This window comes from Trypanosoma theileri, assembly GCF_002087225.1.
Source record: "Trypanosoma theileri isolate Edinburgh chromosome Unknown TM35_Tth_4_V1, whole genome shotgun sequence".
Taxonomy (NCBI): domain Eukaryota; phylum Euglenozoa; class Kinetoplastea; order Trypanosomatida; family Trypanosomatidae; genus Trypanosoma; species Trypanosoma theileri.
This window is the reverse complement of record NW_021639846.1, coordinates 381,631-404,678: the sequence shown is the minus strand read 5'-3', so window position 1 is coordinate 404,678 and position 23,048 is coordinate 381,631. Positions and strand designations below refer to the sequence as shown.

Genomic DNA, 23,048 nt, shown 5'->3' with positions numbered 1-23,048 from the left:
TTTTTTTTTTTTTTTTTTTTTACCAAGATATCTTGAGCCTAGTTACATAGCATTGGCTCCACCCTAGAAGGTAAGCCACCGTAAGAGACTACGACGGAAAATATTGCACCCCCATGACCGAAGAAAACACTTTTGTGAAACCAGACAGCTCAAAATGGAAACTGTCAGATCTTGAGATGGGTGACACGTTAGGGACAGGTTCCTTTGGTCGTGTTCGTATCGCGAAATTGAAAGGAACAAATGATTACTACGCAGTAAAGTGTCTAAAGAAGCGGGAAATTCTAAAGATGAAGCAAGTACAACATATCAATCAAGAAAAACAGATTCTTATGGAGCTGTCACATCCTTTCATTGTGAACATGCTCTGTTCATTTCAGGATGAACGACGTGTTTACCTTGTGCTTGAATTTGTGATAGGTGGGGAGATGTTCACACACCTTCGTTCTGCCGGACGTTTCCCAAATGATGTGGCAAAATTTTACCACGCGGAACTTGTGCTTGCCTTTGAATATTTACACTCTAAAGATATTATATACCGTGACCTGAAGCCGGAGAACCTGCTGTTGGATGGAAAGGGCCATGTGAAGGTGACGGACTTTGGATTTGCAAAGAAGGTGCCTGAGCGCACTTTCACACTCTGCGGCACACCCGAATATCTTGCGCCGGAGGTGATCCAGAGTAAGGGACACGGCAAGGCTGTGGACTGGTGGACAATGGGCATTCTGCTGTTTGAATTTATCGCCGGGTATCCGCCATTCTACGACGACACTCCGTTCCGAACATACGAGAAGATTCTCTCGGGACGCTTCAAGTTTCCAAATTGGTTTGATGCCCGTGCACGTGATCTTGTTAAGGGATTACTGCAAACGGACCACACAAAGCGATTGGGCACGCTAAAGAGTGGTGTAGCGGAAGTGAAGAACCATCCCTACTTTCATGGGGCAAACTGGGAAAAGCTCTATGCACGTCATTATCCCGCACCTATTCGCGTAAAGGCGAAGAATCCCGGCGACACAAGTAACTTTGAGCGATACCCTGAGAGCCAGGAGAATCGTGCACCTCCATTAACTGCAGCACAGCAGGCTGAATTCCGTGGATTTTAGTAATGTTTCCTTTTATATGTATGATATGAAGTTTATTATTTTCTAGTATTTGAAATTGCACTTGATGAATAATTAGATACATATTCGAATATATATATATATATATATATTATATTATATTTATATGTGTTTATGATTTGTCATCGCTAATGGTGCGTTTGTTACTTTTGACTTCTCTCATTCGTAGGAGTTTGCTTGGTGTTTTGCTGCTGAAATTCATGGAGGAAAAATTTTTGTTTCTGTTTCGTGTATGTAAAAGAAAAAAAAAGAGTAGGAAGAAAAAGTTGATTAAACTTTTTCCTTTTTTTGGTTATTTCTTTGGTTTTGCAGCCTGACGTATGAAAAAGATAGAGATTTTTTTTCCCCTATAGGTGACGACTGCTACAATGTTTTTCTCTGAATTTGAATTTTAATAAATATCTATTAATTTCTTTAACTACTTGTCTCCATTCTACTTCCTCTTTCCCCCTGTTTGGAATTCCGTTCTATATATTATCTGAAGAAATATATATTTTTTTTCTTCCGATTATGGCATTTCCGATATCTTGTTTTTTTTTTTCGCTGTATGTGTATTTTTTCTTTTTTTTTGTGTGTGTGTGTCTGTGTGGAAGTGCTTTTTTTGGGTTCCTCACTAGGGGATGACATGAGAAAAAAGGAAGAGAAAAGAAATGCCTCAAAAATTGTAAATAAGGACGCTAAACAAATAGAAGAAAAAAAAAAAAAAAGAAAAAAAGATTCATGTATTATTGGATGTCTTTGTAAATATCTGATAGTAGTTAGAATGCGCCTCATTCATAGTAAGTGCATTTCTTGTCAATGGCTTTATTTATTTGTTTTTTTATTTTTACTTCTATAGGGAGGCCAAATCTGGAATAATGGAATCTATGGCAGTGTTGTTATATTTATTTTTCTTCTTATTTTTGATGAAGACGTAATGTTTCTTTCTTTGTGAATATGTCTGAAGACTATTTTCTTTTGCAATTTCTCTATTTGTATTTTGTCGTTTCCCTTTTTTTTTTGGAGGGGAGGTTCTTTTGTTATTACTATTGTTATTATTATTATTATTCTTTACATGTCTTCCTGAAAAAAAAGGGAAAAGAGAAGAAATATATTTTTTTTTTTTGTTTGTTTCCTCTTCCGCTTCTTTCTTACTTTCACTACAAGTAGCACTATTGCTGTCCACATCATATATTGAACTGATACTCTTTGTTTGCCCAAACGGGAACCTCTGAAGGAAAACTAAAAAAAAAAAAAAAAAGCATACAATATCAAAGACCTTGTATTACTTCCTAAACAACAGTAGATCTCGGAATAATAAGAACAACAGAAAAAAAAAAAAAAAANAAAAAAAAAAAAAAAAAAGAAGTAAAGTAAAACAAAAGATATACCCATTTACACACAAATAACCAACTGAACATGTCCTCCAAGCGTCAATTGCTGAAGATTATTATTCTTGGCGACAGTGGGGTTGGTAAGACCTCACTCATGCACCAATACGTGAATAAGAAGTTTGACAGTCGCTATAAAGCCACCATCGGAGCTGACTTTCTCACAAAAGAATTGGAAATTAATGGACAGCTCGTTACACTTCAAATTTGGGATACCGCCGGTCAGGAACGTTTTCAATCACTTGGATCTGCTTTCTACCGTGGGGCCGATGCGTGTATTCTCGTCTTTGACGTTACCCAACAGGAGTCCTTTGCACATATCTCATCGTGGCTGGAGGAGTTTAACATTCAGGCAGGCAGACGTGACAGTGTGCTCATTGGTAATAAAACAGATCTAAACGATCGCAGGCAGGTGGCAAGTAAAACTGCACAGGCATGGTGCGTCGCACAGAATAATAACCATGACGACAAGAACAACAATAACAATAATAATAACAACAGTGATGAGGCTCCTAATAGTGCGGGGGTTGAGGGCATGCAGTACTTTGAGACTTCTGCGAAGGACAACACCGGTGTGGAGGAGGCATTTCTCGCCGTTGCTGCTGCTGCCCTCGCAAAGAAGGCAACCGCAGAAGAGGATGTAGTGCTGCCGCAGTCTGTCAATCTTGCCCAACCAGCGCCACAGAGAAATAATTCTTGTCCATGCTAGTTCGTGACAAGAAAAAAAAAAAAGAAAAGAAAAGAAAAGAGAGAACAAGAATGAAGTACAAGAAAGGAAGGGTGAAGGAAAATCACTGAAAACAGAGAGAAAGTAAGTGATTAATCGTACAGGAGAATTATTTCTCTTTCTCTAGGAAAATGAACATAAATAAAAGAGAAAAGAGGAAAAAAAAAGAAGGATAGGAGTGATGAGCCATATATACATAAAAGGCACATAAGGAAATGAATATTAAAAGGAATATCTAGAGAAAATAAATTTCAGACCCTTTTATTTATTTATTTTTCTTTGCTTCCTCTTATTTCTAACGTTTTTTTTTTTTTTTTTTTTGTTTTATTCTTTTGCAAATTTCTCTGTGTCCAAAGCACAGAGGGTGAAAATCAAAAGAAAACAAGAAATTACACCTTTCTCGTGGTCAATGAGGTGGGGTTGATAGAACGTGGGCGACCCAATGATATGGGAATAGAGGAAATGTGCTAATCGAAGAAGAAAAAAAAAGAAAAAAAAAGGTGGCGCTATCATTTTTTACCTCTCTCTTTTTTTTTTTTTCTTTTTTTCTTTTTTTCTTTTTTTTTTTTTTATTCCTTTTTTCAGTGTTATTCATACTATGAGAGTCTTGTGAGAGTATTATTAGTATCATGCGCAATTTTTTTTTTTTTCCTTCTGTTTTTTTTTCTCCTTGAAAAAAAAAAAAGTATTACTTGCGCAGGCAAAACTATATGAACGAAAAGAAAGAAAAGTTTACCGTCTGTTTTTTTTTTTCATTATTATTATTATCATTATTTTCGTGAACGCGTGTGTTGCTTCAATGATTCAACTTTATTTCTATTCTCTTGATTGGGATTTTCCACATTTTCTGTATTTCTGATGTGATGTTGATATTTATGTTTTGATATCTCCCCTTTTTTCGTTCTCTCTTTCTTATGTTCTTGTTCGTTTTCTGTTTTTTTCTGTTTTTTTTCTGCTTATGCTTTCTTTTGGTTCATGTGAGGTAGCGTAGAGCCATAGATTATTTCTGCATTCAAAGGAATAAAGGATTTTATATTGAGAAAACAAATAAATACAAAAGTGGTCTTTCAAAAAGGGCAAGATAATCACTTTATATTGTGACAGCAAAAAAAAAAAGTTTCATAGCGTTCCTGTCTTTTTTCTTTTCGAGTGGGGTTTGTGTAGTGTTTATTATTATTATTATTATCATCGTCAGTCTTTCTGTGTGAGAGAGAGAAAGAGAGAGAAATTGTGCGTGTGTCTGCTTCTCTTCAGGAGGGTTCCCATATTTTCTTCTCTTGTACTTTATTATTATTCTTGTTCTTCTTACTTGAGGCAACAATGGGTTTCGCAGATGTTTTATTGACATGTTCTTTTATTACGTTCGTTGTAGTTTGTGGATTCTCTGGATTTTTGGTGATCCTAAGTTTCTGCTTTCGTGATAAGCAGGGCCTTCTTTTGTATTATCCTGATACCCCACCCGATAGCCGATTTTTCTGCGATAGTCCTCTAGATAGAGGAATGAATAACTCTGAAAGAGTGCATATACGTACAGGAGATGGTGTAACATTGCGTGGTTTTCTCATGTGGTCCTCAGGTGAGCAACAACAACAACAACAACAACAACAAGATCAATATCAAGATCAATTGGGAGTATTGCGGGGATTGGAATCCTCAAGAAGTTACAGTTCATCATCTAGTTTTGGACTTGGATGTAATGTTTCTGCCTCTTCTCCTTTAGAGAGTTCTTGTCCAGTAAAACCACACTTTGTTATTATATATTTTCATGGAAACGCTGGGAATGTTGGACATCGTATACCCATCGCAGCTTTACTTACTTCAAGGTTTCCATGTGCAGTTCTTATGATAGATTATCGTGGTTTTGGTCATAGTGACTCTGTTACTCCGACCGAAGAAGGTTTAAAAATGGATGCTCAAGCTTGTTTAGAGTATGTTTGGCATAATCCATGTTTTCCAAGAAAACGAATTTTTATATTTGGAACAAGTTTAGGTGGAGCTGTAGCTATTAATTTAGCATCACAACCGGGGAATTCAAGACGTATCGCTGGAGTAATTGTTGAAAATACTTTTACTTCTATTAGCGATATGAGTTCCGTTTTAGCTCGTCTCGTTTGTGAACGTTTTGTTCCACGATTTTCTTTTTTATGTTTTTCTATATTTCAGTATTATTTGAGACCTTTGTGTCTTCGCATTGGATGGAGGAGTATTGATGCGGTAAAAAATGTAAAGGCACCTATGCTTTTTCTTTCTGGTTTAAGGGATGAAATTGTACCATCACAACAAATGCGAGAACTCTATGCTACGGCATCAAAATCTATGTCTTTGCGTAGATTTGTAGAGTTTGCAGAAGGGACGCATAATACTATGCCTTTACTTAACGGATATACGGACGTTATTGATGGCTTTATACGCGAGGTTTTTGAATCTGAACCAGAGATAGTATAATACCAAACCTTTTTGCTTGATTTACTTTCTTTTTTGGTATTATTTTCCCGTTCCACGTAAAAAAGCAAAGCTCCCCCCCCCCCAACCCGTGTGCTATCATTAGAGGCATAGTTATTGTTTTTTTTTTTTTTTTTTTTTTTTTCTTCAGTATATGTATATTGTTTTTTTTTTTCTGATTATTTTGTAACGTTTTTACTTTACTTTGTTGATGTAATACCTTGATTATTTTTTTTTTTTTCTTTTTCTGTTTCTGTTTCTGTTTCTTGTTAATATTGTGTATACCTGATCATTGCCCAATGACAGGGCGTTTCAATTAACAATGAGTAGTGTGAGCAGCAGTGAATGGAAGGATATTAAAGGGGTGAAACTTCGCCCAGCCACACTGGCGTATCTCTCGGAGTGTGTTGGTTACCGTTACATGGCCCCTGTGCAGGCCCGTACAGTCCCGCTGCTGTTGGGCAATTACGATGTGGTGGTGGAGGCCATCACCGGCAGTGGAAAGACACTGGCATATTTGTTACCATGTGTGGAGATGCTGCAGAGAGAACGTGTGGTGGAGACATGCAGAGATCACCCAAATGCCGTTGTCTCTGTTATTGTGTTGCCATCACGTGAATTGGCTCAACAAGTACATCTCCTTGCAAAGAAAATGTTACAATTTATCTATCAACAGTACACTGGCAATGGGTCCGCAGGGATTCCCAAGTATACATGTCAGTGCTATATTGGTGGTCGTGATATCGCCGTGGATGTGGATGTCTTTAATAAGAATGGGGGTCATGTTTTAATTGGAACACCAGGGCGATTGTATGAATTGCTGGTATCCTCCAAGTATGCAAGTTTGTTTAACTTTACAAGCTTTGAATTACTCATTCTTGATGAAGCTGATAAACTCCTTGAGTTTGGCTTTAAAGCTAAACTTGATGCCATTCTTAGGCGATTACCAAAACAAAGACGTACAGGACTCTTTAGTGCTACTCAGACAAAGGAATTAGCAGAATTGGCACGTGCGGGAATGCGTAATCCAGTTTCCGTTACTGTTCGTGTGAGTTCACTTAACAGCACCGTTTCTAATGCTGATAAACCTCAGATTCCAGAATTACTACGTAATTATTATGCTTTTACAAAAGCTTCAGAAAAACTAGATCGTCTATTAATGTTTCTCCGAGAACGTCGGGAAGAAAAGGTTCTTGTATATGTGATGACTTGTGCAAGTGTTGATTGGCTTCATGCAGCTCTTGTTGATGTCTTATTGAAGGAAGATGCGGAAAATATATTTGCATTACATGGTCAAATGAAACTTGAAAAACGTCAACGAGTACATCGTGCTGTAACTAAACAAAATCGTTGTGTTCTTATTTGTACTGATGTTGCTGCCCGTGGATTAGATATTCCTGAAGTAGGTGTAGTTGTTCAATACGATCCACCTGTTGATCCATCAACGTTTATTCATCGAATTGGACGTACAGCACGTATGGGTCGTCAAGGAGAAAGTTTGGTATTTTTAATGCCACAAGAGTTAGAATATATTGCCTTTATGAAATTACAAAATGTTATATTACATCCATATGATGAAAATAAAGATAGTATTCAACTCGCAAGAGAAACTGTAGGGGAAATGAATTCCAAACGAACTCTTATGAGTTCACAACATGAGAAACGGAAAAGTTTACATCAAGCTCAAAAAGATCAACAATTGAATCGCAAAGAACGACGTAAAAAAATACAGGAAGAACGAGAAATGGGTCGTGGTAAATTCGATCAAACTAAACGTAAAGAAGTATTAGGAGATTTATGTGAAAGTCCATCCATTTTAAAATTACGTCATGCTGTACGATATGAAGAAAATTATAAATTACTTGATTTGGCAGCTAGAGCCTTTGTTTCTTTTATTCGTGCATATAAAGAACATGAGTGTCGTTATATATTTCAACTTCAACTTATTGATCTTACGGATTTAACTCATGCTTTTGCCCTCTTCAAGGTTCCAAACTGTGGAGAGATTAAACACATGCAGATACTGAAGATACCCTTACAGGATGATCTACTGGATGTATTAGCTAAAGTCAATCAGAGAATACGAGAGAAGCATGATCGTGAAGCTAAAGAACGTGAACAACAACGACAAGCGGATGGGACACGATTAACAGACAACAATGAAGATGAGATGGACGATAGTTTGTGTGAAGCCGCCACCAAAAAACACCGCACAGAACGTAATGAAAAATTAGAAGCACTAAAGATGACTAAAATGTCCCGCGGGGAACGAAGTCGTGCATGGCGACAAGCGGAGTTGGACGAGTTGATGAAGGACAGTTACTATGTGAAGAAGGAGAAACAAGGGCGGATGAATAAGAGGATTGTAGACAACATTATGGGTGTTGATGCTATTGAAAATGCACTGCTCAGTTCACGTGAACGTCAGGAGGTGAAGAAGGTTCGCCGTGCAGCGAAATGAAAGAGTTATTTCTCTTTCTTTCTCTCTCCGTTCTCTATATATTTCTTTCTTTGTGCGTACGTACAATGTGAATGAATGAGTTGGATGAAAGAAATTGAAAGAATGGATGAGAAAACAAGAAAGAAATGCGCTGAATCGTTGAGCTAAAAAAAAAAAAAAAAGAGAGAGACAAGGTAAAAGCGATAAGGAGACCTTAAATAAAATCTCTCTGATCGATTAAAATAGGAGGTGATACAATACAATAACAAACATACAAAACATTCTAGTCGTATATACAAATCATATACTCCAATAAATCAGGAGAGATATTTTTTATTCTCTCTCTCTCTCTCCCTCTCTTTTTTTCTTCTTCCCCACCACTACTACCACTACTACCACCTCATGTTGTTGGTGTGGCAGTGGTAGTAGTACTGTGAAAGGTGCGGCTATGTCCCGTACTTGTGAGAGTGGGATGGAGAATTGCTTCTTTGTGGTTTGAGGATGTTAACTTTGCTTTGCTTTTCTTTTCTTTTCTTTTCCCTATTAAATACTTAGAACCCAAAGTTTTCCACCTTGTTTCTTTCTGACTTGTGTGGTGTGACACGAAAGTCAGGCGTAGTGTCAGTGTTACTCTCTCGCTGATCCACACTTCCTCCCCCTCCCCCCATACACCGATATATATATATATATATTAGCATTACAAGGGTAGGGAGGGAAAAGAAACAAAAAAAGAAAAAAGAGGAAGAATAAATTTAAAAAAGAAACAAAAAGGAACAACGCACCTAGGGGTTTAAGTTTAGCAAACATTCACTTCATTTATTTACATTACAAGGAACAAAAAAGGTGAATAGAAAAGCTAAAACAGAAAGAACTGTGAAAAAAAAAAAAAAACATATAAATATATACCAATTTATCCGGTATTGTGAAAGAAGGATTCTCTGAATATATATATATATATATATATATAAATCTATATATATATATATATATATATATTTTACTCTGTGTTTCATTTTCCGTAGTTACTTTGTGGGTGATGATTGTAGATTATTATGCGGTGCTGAACCTTAGTCCAACTTGCTCCGCGCGGGAAGTGCGAGATGCGTACAAGCACTTTGCGTTGATGTATCACCCAGACCGCACGGATGATAGTTATGCCGATAACTTCCGTGCGATTAAAGACGCCTATGATGTACTGAGTGATCCCGCGCGGCGTTATTTGTATGACTTGGGGTATGCTGAGATGAGACGAATGCGGCAACGACAAGAGGAGGAGAACCTCGCCCGTATCCACCACGCAGCCCGACTACACCACCCACTCCAACAACATCAACATCAACAACAGTCTTCCTTGCAGCGACCGCCTCCACGCCGTGAGGGGCCGGGGCCGTTGGACGCCACGCGGCGCGTCTCCTCCGCCGGGAGCTCCACGCGGTCCTTCTGCACCCCCCGCTCCGCCAGTCAACGCACTCTGCCGCCGGCCGATCCCCTCGGGCGTGTCGCCGCCACCGCCGCCGTCGAGTCGCACAGCGGCGCCGATGTGAGGGCACCGCCCACTCCAACAGGAACAGGCAGAAAGAACACCGCCCCACCAACGCCAATACCAACACCAACACCAACACCACCATCCGTATCAATACCAACACTACCACCGCCGCAAAGACGTTATCAACAAACACCACCACAAGAACAACTGTATAGCCAGAATCAGAATCAAGTAAAGCAGAAGCAGCAGCAACAGCAGCAGCAGCGTCATAATAGTAGTAAAATTTTTGAGAGTTCATCTTATCTGGTTCCAAAGAAAACTACAATTCAGTGGGGCACCGAAATCCCACGTTCGCGGCGAGTGCTTAACACACCGACGGAAGAGTCTCTTAGTGTTTCTGTGGCGAAAACGTGGAGGGTCTTTTTTCATTTAAATGATATTGGAATGGAAAGAAAATACTTTGTTTCACGTTAATTTCCCTTCATACACCCCACTCAAAGAAGAAATGTGAAGTATTCCTCTTCTATTTTGTTCTTTTTTTGTTCTGTTTTCCGATTGGAAATCACTGTTTGGTGTGACAGAAGAGGTGGAAAGTGGGAAAGGAGGAGAAAAAAAGAGGAGAAATCTATGTATTATTGCTGGAATGGCTCATCTCTTGTTCTCCATTTTTTTCCCCCCTTCTATTGTTTTTTTTTTTTTCTTTGCTTGTTCTTTTATTTGTATAGTTTGTATAGAGGTTTTTGTTTTTCTTTTTTAAAATAATTTTTCTGTGTATTTGAATACAGTTTCACGTGTTATTGCTGTTATGATTGTTGTTGTTGTTGTTGTTGTTATTTTTGCCACTAAATAATTATTTAGTGGCAACCCCGTTTGAAATGTAATCCAAATAAGGAAGTAGTAATAACGTCTCAAAATGTGCAACTTTGCTTAGGAGATGCACTGCAAATGTTCTTCCAAACTCTTTATTATTCCCATGGGGAAGTCAGAGTTTATGCAATGTCGTCTCTCTGTCTTTCTTACTCCAATGTTTTTTTTTTTTTTTCTGTGTGTTCTGTTTTTTTTCTTTTTTTATTTTTACGTATGTGTGTATGTCTGTATTTATTTTTCCTGACACGAGTCTCTATAATATATTTTTTTTTATTTTTATTTCTTGATTTCTTTCAATTTAATTTCTTTTTTTTTGTTGTTGTTGTTAATTTGAAGGCAGCAGAATGGACTCTGCTGAAGCAGTAGGATCCAGTAGTAGCACAAGTAGGACGTCCGAGTTAGATAGTGAACTTCACCTTCTAAATAAATGTCTCTCAAATGCACTTGCTGTTCATCTATTTGTCTCACGCTCACTCATAGTGTGCGGTGATGGCAATGGAAAAGTGGAGCAGACACTGCAGTCTACCCTACTGGATGATAACGTTCAGCTGTATCTAAAACAGTTACTACATAAATATATGTCTAGCACTGTTATGCGACGTAAATTAAAATCTGTAAAAAGTTTGTACTTCTTACAGTGTCTGACGGATGAAAAGACAAGGGATGAATTTGTACAAGTAGCGGCGCATCCCTCCTTCCCTGAGAATTTTTGACGCTATGTTTGCTATCCCCTTTCAAATGAAGTGGGGGAAAAAAAAAATGAAACATTACCAATAAACTCTATTCTTACTGTTTTTTTTTTTTTGCTTTTGTACTTGTTATCTCCTTTTTCTCTTTCTTAATTCTCTAAATGTATGTACTTGCTTTGATGACTTTTATTTTTTATTTTTTTATTTTTTCTTTATTTTTTTTTTTGAAAGTATCGCGTGGCTTGTAAAAGGGGATTTTTTTTTTTTTTTTCCTTTTTCATTCTTTATAAATCTCTCTCTCTCACTCTTTGTGTGTGTGTGTGTAGGGAGAGAAGAAGAGTCTTTAGCCATGCTAGGAACAGTGGAGAAGATATCATACGATGGCGAATTTGTTCGTCTTGTGGAATTAAGACTTCCATTACGTGGTGTTCCACGTGGACAGTTATTATCTATACGTACTTGTGAGCGTATCGGTCAGGGATCATTTGGTACAGTATATCGTGCAGTATGTGATGGGTATCCGAGGCTTGCTCTTAAAATTGCAACTGGTAAGAATGCACGGCTTCGACAAGAACTTGAGGTACTTAGTAAAGTATGTACAAAAGGAAAACTTCTCTTACCCCGTTTTGAATTTGGTGCAATTAATAAAGCAGGTGATCTTATTGTTGTAGGTATGGAGTTATGTGTACCTTGTACTTTGCATGATTTACTTTTAATGACTCGTCTTACAAATGAAGCCGATATGTTATTTATCGCTTATCAAGTACTACAAGCTGTTGCATCTGTGCATGAACAGCGATGCATTCATAGAGATATCAAACTTCAGAATTTTGTGTTTGATTTAGATGGTAATTTAAAACTTATAGACTTTGGTTTAGCATCAAGTGTATGGAATCCACCTCCAGGTGATGTTGTTGCAGGTACTGTTTCATTTATGGCTCCTGAAATGGCTCATAATGCACTACATAGAGATCAACGAGTTACCGTAGGTGCTTCCGCCGACATTTGGTCTGCAGGAATTGTACTTTTTTCTATTTTTACTCAACGAAACCCTTATCCACCAAACGCTTCTTCTCTTACATCACCTGACTCTGATGATGAAGATAATGATGAAGAAGGTGAGAATGGTAACGGTGGCGCAGCAGGAGCTACATCCACAACAACACCAGTATCTAAAACTTTAAAAAAAGAAAATTTACGTTTACTTCGTCGTGTAGCTGCTGGAGATTGGCAATGGCCTGTTGGTTCTAGCGTTTCTCATGAATTACGCCAATTAGTGGAATTTATTTTAGTTCGAGATCCAAGCAGACGACCTGATATTCTTGCTATTCTCAGTAAACCTATTTGGAACTCTCGGCGTCGTGCCCCACCAGCGGCTGTTACAGCATTCTTGGGAGTTCAAGATGATTTATTGTTATCACACGATGAGGCACATTTATTACGGGCAGTAGAGCAACGTAGCGCTGATGTAACAGCCAGTTTAATGGGTAGTCGTGCAAACAGCCCAGATGGAGAAAACACCATCGATAAGGAGAAGAAAAATCACAGTAACGGTATCAGTAGCGGGACTAGTAGTAGTAGCAACAATATCAGTGGTGGTAGTGGGAGGAACAATAATAGTTATAATAATAACAGCAGTAGTAATAATACCCATAGTACAGATACAGAAAATCGGGGGTCGTTGAAGTTTGTGGCAAAAGAAGAAACAGCAGTGGGTGGTGTACCAACACATCAAGTGTATGATGTTCGCCCAGAGGCGCGGCGTCGTCGTCCCATACGCGAGATATCAGTAGTGATTGCAGAAGAGACGGCGAAAGGACTCCGACGCGGGCCCTCCAAAACTCAGAGAGATGAGACAGCAACGACCTCACGTGGTAACTCACGTGTGAATTCCCGTGCCTCATCACGTGAAACATCTACTGCCACTCCGAGTTGTAATGGATTAAGAGAAAAGGAAAAATATGAAGATGAGAAGGAGGAAATGGATGCTGCTGCTTCTGCCGCTGCTGCTGCTGCTGCTGCGACTGCTGCTGGGGAACTCTGTGATAATGTTCCGGTCCCGCTGATGGTCACTGGAGAGAAAAGAAAAGAGGAGGCACCTGATGTTATGGAAGCTGCAATGGTTCAACAGAAATTGCTGAAAGCCGGAAATTGTCGTCGAAAGAGTCTTGAAACGGTAAACAATGGAATCAATGGTACTATAGTGGAATTAAAAGATAAAGAAGTACCTACAGGGAAGCTACCTGATCTTTCAAATGTTCTACCTCAGAGAGGAAGAGGTGGTCGTAAAAAGATAAATGACGACGATAATCTTAAGGAAGTATCTACTGCTCCTACAAAGCGGTTGAGAAAAGAAAATAGAGAAGAAAGTGTAAAAGAGACTAATGATGATACAGAGTTAATAGCTTCTTGTATAGCGATAGAAAATGCGGTGAGAAAATTTACAGAACAGATAATTCTTCTTGAACGTGAATATATATTGGGTAATTTTCGTGTTGCAATTGAGGAAAAACAGGAAAGATATAATATGATTTGGTTAGAAGAAGAACAACGAAGATCTGCTGCCCATCCTCATCGTTTTAAAGAGACTACTCGCATTAGTAAAAAGTATCAATACGGTTTTGTATGTGATATGTGTGATTTTGAGTTTTTACCAGATGGAAAAAGTCTACATTTTTTTCATTGTACATGTGGTAGAGACTTATGTCTAGAGTGTCATGAAAAGTACAGTAAACTGTGTACTTGTATTTTATGTGGTAGTATATTTGAAAACAGTGTAGCCTTGCGTGATCATTCTTTAAAAGGTAAATGCAAAAGAATTTCTGGATCAATAATATCGGAAAAAACAACAGGAACAAAACGTTCTTATGTTCGTAAACAACAAGAAACTACAGTTAACAATATCAACAGTGGTGCTACATCAAGGAAGAGTGGAACACAATGTAGTTCTTCTCCAGTAAAGAGGGTATCATCTACTACCTATACAGAACCCACTGAAGAAAATGGGAATATGAAATTTCAAAATGCAATAAAAAGGGAAGGTCTTAAAAATAGTTCTTCTCATCCTTTATCTACAGCTACGGCATCATCATCATCATCTCAACCTACTTCATCTCTTTTTAGTAAATCAATTAATACACTACCTGAGGGTCAGTGGAAACCTTTAGAACGACTTTCAGTTAGTTACAGACCTATTCAACCAACTGCAGAAGAACGTGAGTTGTTACTAAATGGAGATTGGATTCGTCACTTTCATCTTTTTCCAACTGAAGAAGAAGAAGAACCTCTTGCTTTTACTTATCATATTCAACCAGGACGCACAGGAGCAATATTTCTAAATCATGATTTTTCAATGCACTCCGCAGTAATATCAGTATTAGAACGTCAAATGCTTATTGTCGATTATGTGGATACTTATGAGGGTAAAGATGCCGCCCGTGCTGTTTCTTTGGCACACGCGAAATGCAATGCAACAAATGCATACAATCTTCTTCAACGTGTGGTTGCATATGATTGTAATATGATTAAGCAGCACCGTGCCCCTGGTACTATTTCTGTATACCGACCCCCACAAACAGCGGTACGATGTCATGGTGATCCATTTGTGTATATTCGTTGGTTTCGATTTGATACAGAACGTTCATTAAGTGCCTTTCTCCTTTCCAATGGTGCTGTACAGGTACTTGTGGGTGATCAGTACGAATTGCGCTGGTTTGATGAGAATAGAAAGTTTCTGCTTCGGAGCAATGGTGTCTGTGAAATGATAGATGATGCTAATTTTGCACTCGCACCAGATGTAAGCCGTCTTCTGTACGGTGATTTCTAGTAAAAGGCAAAATAATCAAGAGTACAGATTATATATATATATATATATATATAATCTTTTATTTTTATTCTTGTCGTTCTTGATGTTCCTATTCAGGTTTTTTTATTTTCTCCTTCACTTTATCTTCTATTATTTGTTGTGTTTTATTGTACAGCAAAAAATAAAGATGATGTGATATTGTGTAATTACAGACGAGTATGTTCTTCTTTTCGATTCCTGCATATGCGCGTTTGCGTGTGAGTTTGTAGGATCTATTGGAGACCTTTCAGAAAAAAAAAAAAAAAACATATATGATTGTGCACTTATTTTCTTTATAGAGTACAGATGCAATATTGATTGCTTTTTCTTTTTTTTTTTCCTCATGGGGTTTTTATTTCGAGTTTTTATTGGCTCCGCCTTCATCTTTTTTTTGTTTGTTTGTTTGTAATGTTTTTTTTTTTTTTCTGTATTTTTAATTTATTTTTTTTGTTTTTTTTTGTTTTTTTCGGATTTTGTCCATTTCCTTAATGTTGATTTGTTTATTTTTATTTTTCGTTGCTTCCCTCCTCTTTTTTTTTTCCTGCTTCCCCCACTATGGTGTTCATCAGCATTAAAAGCAAAAAAAAAAAAAAACAGAAGAAAAAAAAAAAGACACCTCAGCATCAGTTGAGAAAACAAAAGAAGAGGATACATAGAGATATACTTGTATATATATATATACTTATATATAAACGCAGGAACAGGAAATAAAGAAAAACACGAGATGTACGAAATGGAGACATTCCGTGAGCGTACCTTGGCGAATCGCTATCAGCCACGGCAACATCTCCCCCCGAATTTTCCTCATGTTCTGAAGGAATACGCACGTGAGGTGTTACGCGCCCAACCTGATGATGTCTTGCAGTGGAGCGCAGATTATTTTAAACGCCTTGCACTGGAAACAGATCCTTTACAAGCACGTCAGCCTCCTTCTGAACATTACGTTCCTGTTGTAGAAGATCAGGAACGAGAGATGTTACTGCAGCGACTCATTAAAGCTTTCGCAGAGCATGATAATGATAATACTGGTGTACTCTCTACACAAGAGATCAAAAAAGTTCTTCTAGAGTCATTTGAATTGACACCTTCTCAGGCGCTTTACGTCTTGACGTCTACAGCTCTTGTAGAAAATGATACCGTAGATTATAAGTCCTTCGCCAATGAGTGTGTGCGCGCAGTACAGTTTTTTCAGGAGACTCATCATGAGTTTGGAGTGGGTGAACTTGAGGATGCCACCGTCCATGGTCTCTCCAGGCGTGATGTGGAGCAGGAGTTCCTGCGTATTTTCCGTTATGTTGATGAGGCTGACACCGGGCTTCTTCCTATTGAGCAGTATTTTCAAGCTCTGCTTAATGCACCGTATCATCTCACAAACCGAGATTTACGGCTTCTTCGTATTGAAGCAGCACGAAATGCTGAAAATGAAGTGGACTACGAGTCGGAACTCGCGTATATGTTTGATCGTCTCCTCCTCGCAGAACAATTTTTTCTCTTTGACGAAGATGCATAATACAACGGTTTCGCACGTATGTCTTAAATGTTTTTTTTTTTTTCTCGTTTTTCCTTCATGGTTGTTATCTCTATGTAAATTTTGCGAGGTCCAGACAGAGTCTGCAGTTTATGACGTTTTGAGAATTACTGTAGTGCTTATAATACTTGAACTCGATAAAAAAAAAAAAAAAATGAACCAAAAGAAGGTCTGTTTGCTTGTTGTGTATGGACATTTTTTTTTTCTTTTTTTTTTTTTTCTTTATTTTATTTGTGCACCACTTTAGTGCTTGAGTGTGTGTCTGTCTGTCTGTATTATTGGCAGTGACTGTTATTTTTCTGTATTCTAGAGGGATATCCCAAGATGGATGTGAAGACACTTTTAGCACTAGCCCAGAATGCGGTAGACGTTGGAAATATAGCTGCCGCCCAGGAATTTTACGAAGTTGCCTTAACCCGCAGTCCGAACAACATTGAAGTATTGGAGGCGTATGCGGAATTAATGATTCACTACGTGCAGGACATCCCCCGTGCGAAGCAGATGCTGCAGCACGCCATTGCCGTTGATCCACAGCACGGGCACGTGAAGTATCTCAATCTCGCGCAGCTCTGTGATGCCAACGAGTCCCTCGCCTGTTATCAGCGGGCCCTCGAGGTGCTGCAGGCGGAACTGCAGGCGTGCGGGAGTCGGCCGCGGCGGCGGGCTGCGCTGCGCTCGACCCTCGCGACGGTCCACTGCGCCGTGGCGGAGTTGTACCTGACGGATCTCTGCGAGGCGGACGGGGCGGAGGGCCTCTGCGCAGCCGCCCTCGACGCCGCCGTCGCCGCCAACCCGCAGTGCGTCGAGGCCCACCAGCTGCTCGGGTCCATGCGGCTCAGTCAGGGAAGGCCGGAGGAGGCACGCCAGCACCTCCGCCGCGCCGTCGACCTCACACACCACCTCAGCGAGAGGGAACAGCCCACGTATGAGTCGAAGGTCGAACTCGCCAGGCTGCTCATGCAAGTCGCACCAGATGAGGCACATAAATTTCTGCTGGAGATACTGCAGTTAGGGGATAATAATCCATACATTTGGTTCCTCTTGGGAGAGACGGCAAGGATGCGTAAGCGATACATTGACTCCGCAAGACTGCTTCGACGAGCACGGGTAATGCTTACAATGACTAGTGGTGATGTAGAGGCATTGAAAGAAGTAGACGCGGCGATAACAGTCTTGGTAAGCGAAATGGGTGGGCCATCAGTGGCAGAGCAAATCCCTGATTTGGATCATCCAAATCCTATTGAGTTGTTGCTTCCAGAGGAAGAAGAAGATGATGATAACAATGGTGCAGGGGATGGGAATGCTGATGAGGTCTTAGATGAACCAGAGTGGGAATCATGCGATGATGATGATGACGATTAAAGAAAATGAAAGAAGAAATTATAATGAAAAATGCGAAAAAAAAAAACAAGAAAAAAAAAAGAGTAAAATATCGTAAACGTATAAATAATTCAACGATATGTGGTAATCCATGTATGGATTTCTTTAATTATACTTCTTTGAAAAAAAAAAAAAAATGCTCTATATTTTTTAAATCTTTTTTCTTATTTATTTTTTCTTTTGTTTTTTTGGTATTTCAAAAAAAAATTTTATACATATTATATGGAGCGTATGGAAGGTCCAAAGTGGTGGACCGCGTGACAATTGCCGTTCGTAAACACGACGGCTATTAGTTAGACTCAATTTGGGCTGGTGGTAAGCTGAGATGAGTCTTGTTACACATCCCAGAAGTATCACCATTGATAATGCTGATTCACGTAATGCTTCCTTTGTAGACGACGTTAACACTGAAGATGAACCTTTTTATCGGGCCCTTCGTGGTATTTCTCTTAGTGATGACCATATGGCAGAATCTTCAACAGATATGGAAAGAGGAGGTCGTCACCGGCGTGTCTCTTCATATGATGATAAGGAAATGCATCACATACAGGAAGGAAAGAAGAAACAATTAAAGAAGTTTAATCCCAATTATCTAGATCGTCTTACTGCACCCACTGTAGCCTCTAGGTCGAGGTCCCAGCAGAAGTACAAGGATCAACTACGTGAGATGAAAAAACAAGAAGCATCATCACAAAAACCTATTTCACCTGTAGCAACTAAGGCAGGAAAGCGTTTGTATGCTGATGCTTTGGGAAAGAAAAAACAATTAGAACGCCTTAGAGAGGAACATGAAAAACTAATGAAAGAGAAGGAAATAGAACCGACATTTCAACCGAAGATAACATCTTTAGCAAAACGTATGGGTGCGGCAGGTTACGTACCCCCTCATGAGCGTTACACGTTTACAAGTGAGAAACTAGCTAAAAAACGTTTACTACAGGAAAAAGAAAGAATGGAACGAATTACAGCTGGTTGTACATTTCATCCTAGTTTAACTTCTGCTTCAGAAAAATTAGCTAATAAACAACGTAAAAATGAGCCATTTGATGATGTTGGTGAGCGTCTTTTTTATGAAGGTGGTAGACAACTTATAAGACAGCAACTTCGAAAACGAATATTGGAGCAGAATGCTGAAAAACGTGTCGTTGGTGCCTTTCAAATTACACAACAGGCCGCAAATGAGTTATCTTCACGGTTATTAAAATGGAAAGAAGAATGTGACCGTAACCGAGAAGCTGCGCAGAAGGCGTATCTCTGTAGCATTACGAAACAAATTGGATCTACAAATAAATTAAACTCGAGACGTGAAAAAGGTTATTGTTGTTCTTGTTGTTGTGGTTCTTGTTCCTCTCAAAAACCATCATATTCTAAAGCAAAAACAACGGATATACCAATAGAGAATGAACTTCGTCGAATGCATTGTCGGGCACTTTTTTTTAAGTATGCTTCTTCAGATAAATCATCGTCCGTAAAACTTGAGGATGTGAAAAGACAAGTAAGGGAATTATTTCCAGAAGATTCTAGTATCGTAGCAGCATTAATAACTGATTTTCGTGATGGTGAACAAATTAGTAGATCAGAGTTTGTAGAAAGTCTTTTGCGTTTTGAACACTTGCATGGTCCTCAACCATGGGGTCAACCATCATGTGAAAATGTGCGAACAGCTTTTGGAAATTTATTCATACCACAATTATCACAAGTGTCACCACCGTTATTTTCAACTGCACGTGAAAGGGTAAAGAAAGCAACAGAAACACGTAAACGAGCAAGCTCAGTTCATGCAATGCATCCGAAGAAAAAAGATAGTATAAACAATAAAAATGGAATATTGCCCTTTTTACATTCTCCATCATATCGTCGATCCTCATCTGAAACAGTATATGAACGTCTTTCACGAAATTCTGATGTACGTTCTGAACGTCATGAGCTTCATCATAAAAAGGAAAATTTGGTAGGAAATAATGTACCAGGAAAATTGCTTAGTAAAAAATCTGCAGAATTGAGTGCATTGAATAATGAAAGACGTTCACTAGATAGACAAGAATTAGAGCTCCTCCGTAAGAAGGAACAGATTTTGAAAGAACAACGCAATTCTATGCGTGAAAGTTCATTACCACAAAAGTCTCAGGAGCGATCACTAAGTCCAGGTAGTGTGGAACTATCAAGCTTAACAGAGAACTGCGGCAGTACACCAAATATGAAACGCCCAGAAGATATTGTGGCTGAGTTAGAAGCGCTTATGGGTACCCCTACAGAGCGTTCTTGTACTGCTTCTCCTCCCCAATCTGCTGTACATTATGATAAAGAAGGTATAAGAAGCTCTCTTTCTTCTTCTTCTTTGCCATCTGCACTGAGGCGTCGTGTAGGTTCTGGTCTTGGTCCTGTTCCCTTACCATCTAAAGAATCAGAAAGTGTTGGTTATGCGGAGTCACATAAAAGACGCATGGCTCAAGAAAGAGTACTGAAGGAAATTCAGGAGTTATTAGGTGAGAGCCAATAATTAGAGTTACATACTAGTAGTAGGATGATAATTTCTCTCCAAAACTACACCGTGTAACAGAAAAAAAAAAAAAAACAAAGACAAAGACAAAAAGATGCACAACTGTTCTCTACATTGTTTCATTGTGGATGAACTCACATTTTTGTTGGAAAAAAAAAAATAACTACGTGTACCATAATGAAAGATGGAGCAGTCAAAGAGAAAAGGAACAAGTAGACGAAAAAAAAAAAAAAAGACAAAGAATACAGATTCTTTTTTTTTTTTCTTTTTGCTGGGCTTTATAAGCTAATCCTTACGTTGTGTCAATAATATTGATCCCCCATTCCTACTGCTCTTCTTCATTTTCACTGAAAAATGTTTTCTTTTTTTTTCTTTGTTTTTGTTTTAATTGATTTGTGATAGTTTATACTCGTTAGTGAGACCCCCCATAGTGCAGAATGGGTGATCCCTTTGTGCGCCCTGGCTTGACGTATCAGCCACACATTGAGCAGGTTTTGCTCCGCAATGAGGGTACACTCACACTTGAGAGCAGTAAGGATGATTGGTTAAAATATCAACATCGGGATACACTGGCGAGTATCATTCTCCATCGTGATCGTCTGGAGTATCTTTCGGTGATAGAAAATGCGGCCCCAGCACGAATGGAGCGTATCTTACTCGAACGTGCAGTAGATCCCACACGAAAGAGGGAACGAAGCACTACTTGATGTCATTATTGAGAGTGATGGCCCCTCCCTACCCTCAAATAAGAACTATTTTGGAATATCGAGGGTAAAAGAAAAAGACAAAAAAAGGAGGAAGAGGAGTATGAGAGAAGGAAGGTGGTGATTCTGTGAAGTAAAAAGCGGTTGCAGTGGCATGCCGTTTTTGTGCGTTTCTTTTTTTTTTTCTTTTTTGTTGGATCTGTTTTTTGACCATTGTTACTTTTCTGTGTTTGTTCCCTATTTTTTTTTTTGTTTCTGCTTATTTTCTACACACTCTCTTTTTTTTTTTTTTTTATTCTTTTCTATTTTCATGGAATTACTTTTTATTCTTTATTTCGTTTGTTTACTGCGTGTTCCTCTTGGTATTTCTGGGACAGTGGTAATAGTACACAGAAAATTATCTTTGCATTTTTTTTTTCTTGAAAACAAGTATTTAGTTTTGTCAAAAGATGTTAAAGCGTCACTTACTTGTTTCTTCACATTACCGTATTTTTCATTGGACTGCTTCTTTAGGTACACAACGACGCTTTCAAGGACGAATTCCAAATAAAGGTTATCGTGAACAACCAACAGTACCGGATCGACTTAAGGATGCGGTTTCTCTTTTTGGGGCTGATGCACATAATGTCACCCCGGATGATCCACCCTACATTCCAGAGGAACAACGGATGCACATGACTAAAGAGATTATGGGGAGTAATCAGAATATGAAGAATCATGCTAAAATGGATAGATTACGAGTAGCGTTAGATGCTGTACATAATGGAAGTCCTGATCATGCAGGATGGAAAGAGGTATATCTTTTTCTTCGTACTACGGAGTTATGCTGTGAGTTAGAAAAAGATCCTACAGATGTTTTCCCAAAAGGTAAAAAACTTTGGATTAATTTAGATGAATGTGAAGAGAGACGACGTCCAGTACTAATGCAGATGCCGAATGGTATGATTGTATTACCTGTTTTCTCTATGGAGGAATACCTTGATCATTATTTTTCTCGAGTTGATGCCTTTGAATCTTGTTGGTTCCCCATTCCAAGAATGGGTTCACAGTATGAAAATTTTTGTAGTTTACCTTTTCCTGTTACAGCTGTTGGGGGAATGAAACATTTTAGTGCTCTCGCCACAGTAGCGTTATCATCATTACAATTTGGAATTCTTGTTAATCCTGGACAACGTACCAGTAAATTTATTACCTATCCAGAAATGGTAGAACTTGCTCGACAACAAAGTATGCGACCTAAAGATCGTAATAGTAATTTAAAACGTAAGAATGGTGAAATAGAAGAGGATTTGTTTGAACCAATTTTTAGATGTGGGTTTGACACTAGAAAACTTCTGATGAAACGTGTAGAGCCTTTGGATCTGAGTAAGATTCTTAATCCCCGTCCTCGTATACCTCCTGTGGCAACATTAGAGTTGCATCTTCTTCTTTTTGAATATGAAAAAATATTAAAAGTTTTTGTTCGAACTGTAGAAAGACCACGTTGGCGTCGCGTTTTTGGAGCTTCTGAAAAGATGACTCAAATAGACGTTGTCCTTGAAGGTGGAAAAGCTAATCGAGAGATATTTGAGCGTATTAAGAAGTGGAGTTTCATGGGAGAATTTCATTCCGATGTACACATTGAGTTTGCATCCACAGTACCTGTTGGACTGGATGGGGATGGAATGATAATGGTGTACGATACGACTGATGGAAAGCTTTTGCGTGAAATGAAAACCTTCAGAGGAGTTACACTTCGAAGTGCCATTGGATATGATGAGCCTCTTCTGGACGAGTATGGAAATCCCGCATCCTTTGTGTCTCGTAATTGATATTATATATCGGTAAGACTGTTTCTTGTTGTTGTTCTTCCTCTTCTTCATTGTGGGTGGTACTTTGAAGGAGAAAGTGGATACACGCACACACACACAAAAAAAAAAAAAAAAAAAAAAAAAAAAAAAAAAAAAAAAA

General features: G+C 38.6%; 11 protein-coding genes across 11 annotated transcripts; all 11 read left to right on the top strand.

Moving 5' to 3' along the window:
- Positions 1-113: 113 nt before the first annotated feature.
- TM35_000042750 (protein kinase-A catalytic subunit) lies at positions 114-1,103 on the top strand (the record flags this gene model as incomplete). Its single annotated transcript, XM_029022469.1, has 1 exon — positions 114-1,103. The coding sequence occupies one exon, from the start codon at positions 114-116 to the stop codon at positions 1,101-1,103; it is 990 nt and encodes a 329-aa protein (XP_028886127.1).
- A 1,416-nt stretch (positions 1,104-2,519) lies between these two features.
- On the top strand, positions 2,520-3,200 carry TM35_000042740 (putative rab7 GTP binding protein; the record flags this gene model as incomplete). Its single annotated transcript, XM_029022468.1, has 1 exon — positions 2,520-3,200. One exon carries the CDS (start codon positions 2,520-2,522, stop codon positions 3,198-3,200), a length of 681 nt encoding a protein of 226 aa, XP_028886126.1.
- Positions 3,201-4,538: 1,338 nt separating this feature from the next.
- Positions 4,539-5,663, top strand: TM35_000042730 (putative Bem46-like serine peptidase, putative,Serine peptidase, Clan SC, Family S09X; the record flags this gene model as incomplete). Its single annotated transcript, XM_029022467.1, has 1 exon — positions 4,539-5,663. One exon carries the CDS (start codon positions 4,539-4,541, stop codon positions 5,661-5,663), a length of 1,125 nt encoding a protein of 374 aa, XP_028886125.1.
- Positions 5,664-5,982: 319 nt separating this feature from the next.
- On the top strand, positions 5,983-8,121 carry TM35_000042720 (ATP-dependent DEAD/H RNA helicase; the record flags this gene model as incomplete). Its single annotated transcript, XM_029022466.1, has 1 exon — positions 5,983-8,121. The coding sequence occupies one exon, from the start codon at positions 5,983-5,985 to the stop codon at positions 8,119-8,121; it is 2,139 nt and encodes a 712-aa protein (XP_028886124.1).
- A 1,015-nt stretch (positions 8,122-9,136) lies between these two features.
- Positions 9,137-10,060, top strand: TM35_000042710 (chaperone protein DNAJ, putatative; the record flags this gene model as incomplete). Its single annotated transcript, XM_029022465.1, has 1 exon — positions 9,137-10,060. The coding sequence occupies one exon, from the start codon at positions 9,137-9,139 to the stop codon at positions 10,058-10,060; it is 924 nt and encodes a 307-aa protein (XP_028886123.1).
- Positions 10,061-10,797: 737 nt separating this feature from the next.
- TM35_000042700 (uncharacterized protein) lies at positions 10,798-11,166 on the top strand (the record flags this gene model as incomplete). The annotated part of the gene is made up of 1 exon (XM_029022464.1): positions 10,798-11,166. One exon carries the CDS (start codon positions 10,798-10,800, stop codon positions 11,164-11,166), a length of 369 nt encoding a protein of 122 aa, XP_028886122.1.
- A 325-nt stretch (positions 11,167-11,491) lies between these two features.
- TM35_000042690 (putative protein kinase) lies at positions 11,492-14,968 on the top strand (the record flags this gene model as incomplete). The annotated part of the gene is made up of 1 exon (XM_029022463.1): positions 11,492-14,968. The coding sequence occupies one exon, from the start codon at positions 11,492-11,494 to the stop codon at positions 14,966-14,968; it is 3,477 nt and encodes a 1,158-aa protein (XP_028886121.1).
- Positions 14,969-15,710: 742 nt separating this feature from the next.
- Positions 15,711-16,496, top strand: TM35_000042680 (n/a; the record flags this gene model as incomplete). The annotated part of the gene is made up of 1 exon (XM_029022462.1): positions 15,711-16,496. The coding sequence occupies one exon, from the start codon at positions 15,711-15,713 to the stop codon at positions 16,494-16,496; it is 786 nt and encodes a 261-aa protein (XP_028886120.1).
- A 342-nt stretch (positions 16,497-16,838) lies between these two features.
- On the top strand, positions 16,839-17,876 carry TM35_000042670 (TPR domain protein; the record flags this gene model as incomplete). Its single annotated transcript, XM_029022461.1, has 1 exon — positions 16,839-17,876. One exon carries the CDS (start codon positions 16,839-16,841, stop codon positions 17,874-17,876), a length of 1,038 nt encoding a protein of 345 aa, XP_028886119.1.
- Positions 17,877-18,219: 343 nt separating this feature from the next.
- On the top strand, positions 18,220-20,394 carry TM35_000042660 (uncharacterized protein; the record flags this gene model as incomplete). Its single annotated transcript, XM_029022460.1, has 1 exon — positions 18,220-20,394. One exon carries the CDS (start codon positions 18,220-18,222, stop codon positions 20,392-20,394), a length of 2,175 nt encoding a protein of 724 aa, XP_028886118.1.
- Positions 20,395-21,547: 1,153 nt separating this feature from the next.
- Positions 21,548-22,909, top strand: TM35_000042650 (uncharacterized protein; the record flags this gene model as incomplete). The annotated part of the gene is made up of 1 exon (XM_029022459.1): positions 21,548-22,909. The coding sequence occupies one exon, from the start codon at positions 21,548-21,550 to the stop codon at positions 22,907-22,909; it is 1,362 nt and encodes a 453-aa protein (XP_028886117.1).
- Positions 22,910-23,048: the final 139 nt, after the last annotated feature.